The following is a 2,826-nucleotide window of genomic DNA, read 5'->3' as shown; positions in this document are numbered from 1 at the left end:
GTAACAGCGCAGCGAGGTCCAACTGCGCGAGTTTGTGGATCTTCACAATATTTCTTGAGAGCGTCGTGGGATGAGGCATCAAGCCGTATTGAGTAATAATCTAAATTCAGAATCATGCAAATGGGCTTTTAACATTATGCCAGAACTGACAAGCTGATCGAGGGTACTAACGTAGATAACGATAATATTACCCACTGGCATGGCTGGCATCGCGAAAATAAGTGCTTACCCGTTGTACAATTTCGCCACCAGTGCATAAATCCCACCGATATCCGTCATTTTTTTGTTGAGGTGGTCCTAGATTCAACGAGCACCGTCAAACTTGAAACTTAGTGGAATAGCTACGCAAAGATTTCCCCCCGCTTATACCGCTCAATGAGCAAGGGGAAGTTCACTTTGTGGCTTAATGTGCTCACTAAAGTATAATCAGTACTTAGTAGAGAGAATGAGTTTTCCGCGCTCAGGTAACCCCAACATATGATGGATCATTACCGGCAAAATTGCACTGGCTTCGTTAACGGTCAGACTGGTCATACGGGTATGCAGTAAGATTGTGTTGCACAACGCGCGTCTCGCCTGAAAATGAGACTCAGCTTTATTTAAATTCCAACTTATTCCGGTATCGATGTCGCATTTAAAGTTTTGCCGGTGTCGATGTCATTAAGCCCAAGTATATAATCGTGGCTGATTTTGGTACGAGCCTGTTATTTGGGCGGATGCTAGCCCTGATGTTGACGTTGCGCTTTGATTTTTGCAATATGAAGCATCAAGCGATGTTCCATTTGAACATCTGTATTTTGAAATTGGCTTGCAAAGCTGTTAAATGAGAAGACGACGAGTTACTTCGCCCAATGCTCGAATTAAGCCATAAATTCGTGGCACGATTACCAGGTTGCAGGACAAAGGAAATTTCACCATCGAATACACTGGTCGACTTAGATGCGGCTGATTACGCATCATCAGATTATACTCCTAAGGAGTCGTGATCCAGAACGTTTGAAATACTTAGGAGCAAATTTCGCGTACGCGATTTGCTATCAGACTGAGCAGCAAGCTCACACATGTAAGTGTCTGATGGATGTCTTACGGCGCTTCGAATAGAATCGGTATGTCCAGATCGACCAAAGCCATAACCACAACGTGATATTCGTCAGAAGCCCTCTGTAAATCGCTGTGACCGATGTAATTTCGACAAGTTAGTTGAGCTCATTGAGCTAGGTATAAACTATCTATATTTAAGCCGAGTGCATCGCTTGCTCACTTTCCTGCTCTGTGCTTAGAGGGCTGGGCGCGATATGTAAGCCTTTTGGGTATTCAAGCCTCCGAAATGCTCTCAATGATTATAAACAACAAAGCCATCACATTTAAAGAAGGCGATAGTGACTTGGCGAATCACTTTGACCACTTTTATCATAAAGCATACCGAACAGCGTAAATCAGTCGTGCCTTACTGCGCTTACCAATGTCAAGAAGAATTTCGAACAGCGCCTTCATCGATTCAAAAAAAAGACTGATACAGACGGCCGTCATTGACGCAAACGCGAACACACCCTGCTGTCACTCGGCGCTTTGACGGACGATACGGGGCCACAGTTGAAAATTCGTCAAGAGTACGATGACGTTTTCGGTTTGTGTCTGCTCCGGTGCAAACCTCAAGGTGGCGGTTGAGATTTTCTGTTTCAGACAGTGAACCCTTCTCACTACGAAAACGTACAACGACTTTAGATCACCGAGTGCAGACACAGAATGCCGTTTCATCCCAAAGAGATCTGTCAAAATCATGAACTCCTTCCATGCCGGACTGGTTAAAGTTGTAGGGGGCGCCCGGGTCAGCAGTCTGTCCTTCTCCAACAGCTCTAAGACCTTCTACGATGTCAACGCAACACTTTTCTCGTCCTCCTCACCTACCATATCGTCTGGTTGTGAACCGCCATCGTTCTCATCCTAGGCTGGGTCTGATAGCACTGGTAAGTCGTCCTCTTCATCAGCATTGTCAGCAGCGGCCCCAGGTCCTGTGAACCGATAGACCTGGCTAGTTCGGATACGGAAAACGTGGCGTCGACGTAGCGAAGAGCGGGCCGTTTGCGACGAGCAGTTGACGTCCCTGTTCTCTTTGACCGAGCTGTTTGCGGTCTCGTTGGTGGAGGCATGAAGATTTTTACTACAAGGGTTCCAGCGTTCGAGCTTGCATGGTCAGTGGGTCTCATGGGTATTGGCAAATTACCCAAACCCACAAGAATTCCGTTTCGGGAAACCACGACCCAACGCATGGGCTGGGTCGTGGGTCGACCCATGCAGCACCCTGACTAAAACACTTATAAGAATTTTGTGTGAGGTTGCTAGAGACATAAACAGCTCGTAAAACAAGCGTATCCTTGAAGGGTAGTTTTCATCATGCGACGAACGTTCTCCACCGGACATGTATGTGAGAATAGATTGTTAAGGAAAAGTCCACGTTAGTCAAGAGCCTTGAGATATTTCGCCAAAACATCTGCAGGTGCGGGACTCGATCAATTGGATTGTCACAGGCAAGCATTGCTGGCAAAAAATTGTCTGGAGGCAATTCTTCACTGGTTGCGGTGTCGCTGAATGTGGCAAAATGTGTTATCTTGCTTAGACATCTCGCAAAGACAGCGATACCAATATTATTGATTTACGGAACAGCGCCTTTGGTCGTAGATGTGAAGGGCTGAGAAAAACGTGATCTGCTTGTCGCATTCCAGAAAAGAGAGGCAGTTTGTTATAGAAAATAGTATAGTATATATTTTATATTAGTTTGAGATTTTTTTTAACGGATTTTTACGAATAGTGATCGGTCTTTTATTA

At 45.4% G+C, this 2,826-nt stretch overlaps 1 protein-coding gene across 1 annotated transcript; it reads left to right on the top strand.

Moving 5' to 3' along the window:
- Nucleotides 1-1,871: 1,871 nt before the first annotated feature.
- PHALS_14209 (uncharacterized protein) lies at nucleotides 1,872-2,310 on the top strand (the record flags this gene model as incomplete). Its single annotated transcript, XM_024729973.1, has 2 exons — nucleotides 1,872-1,967; nucleotides 2,068-2,310. The coding sequence occupies 2 exons, from the start codon at nucleotides 1,872-1,874 to the stop codon at nucleotides 2,308-2,310; spliced, it is 339 nt and encodes a 112-aa protein (XP_024580297.1).
- Between the last annotated feature and the right edge of the window lie 516 nt (nucleotides 2,311-2,826).

This window comes from Plasmopara halstedii, assembly GCF_900000015.1.
Source record: "Plasmopara halstedii genome assembly, contig: Scaffold_816, whole genome shotgun sequence".
NCBI lineage: Eukaryota > Oomycota > Peronosporomycetes > Peronosporales > Peronosporaceae > Plasmopara > Plasmopara halstedii.
This window is presented reverse-complemented; position numbering and strand designations above follow the sequence as displayed.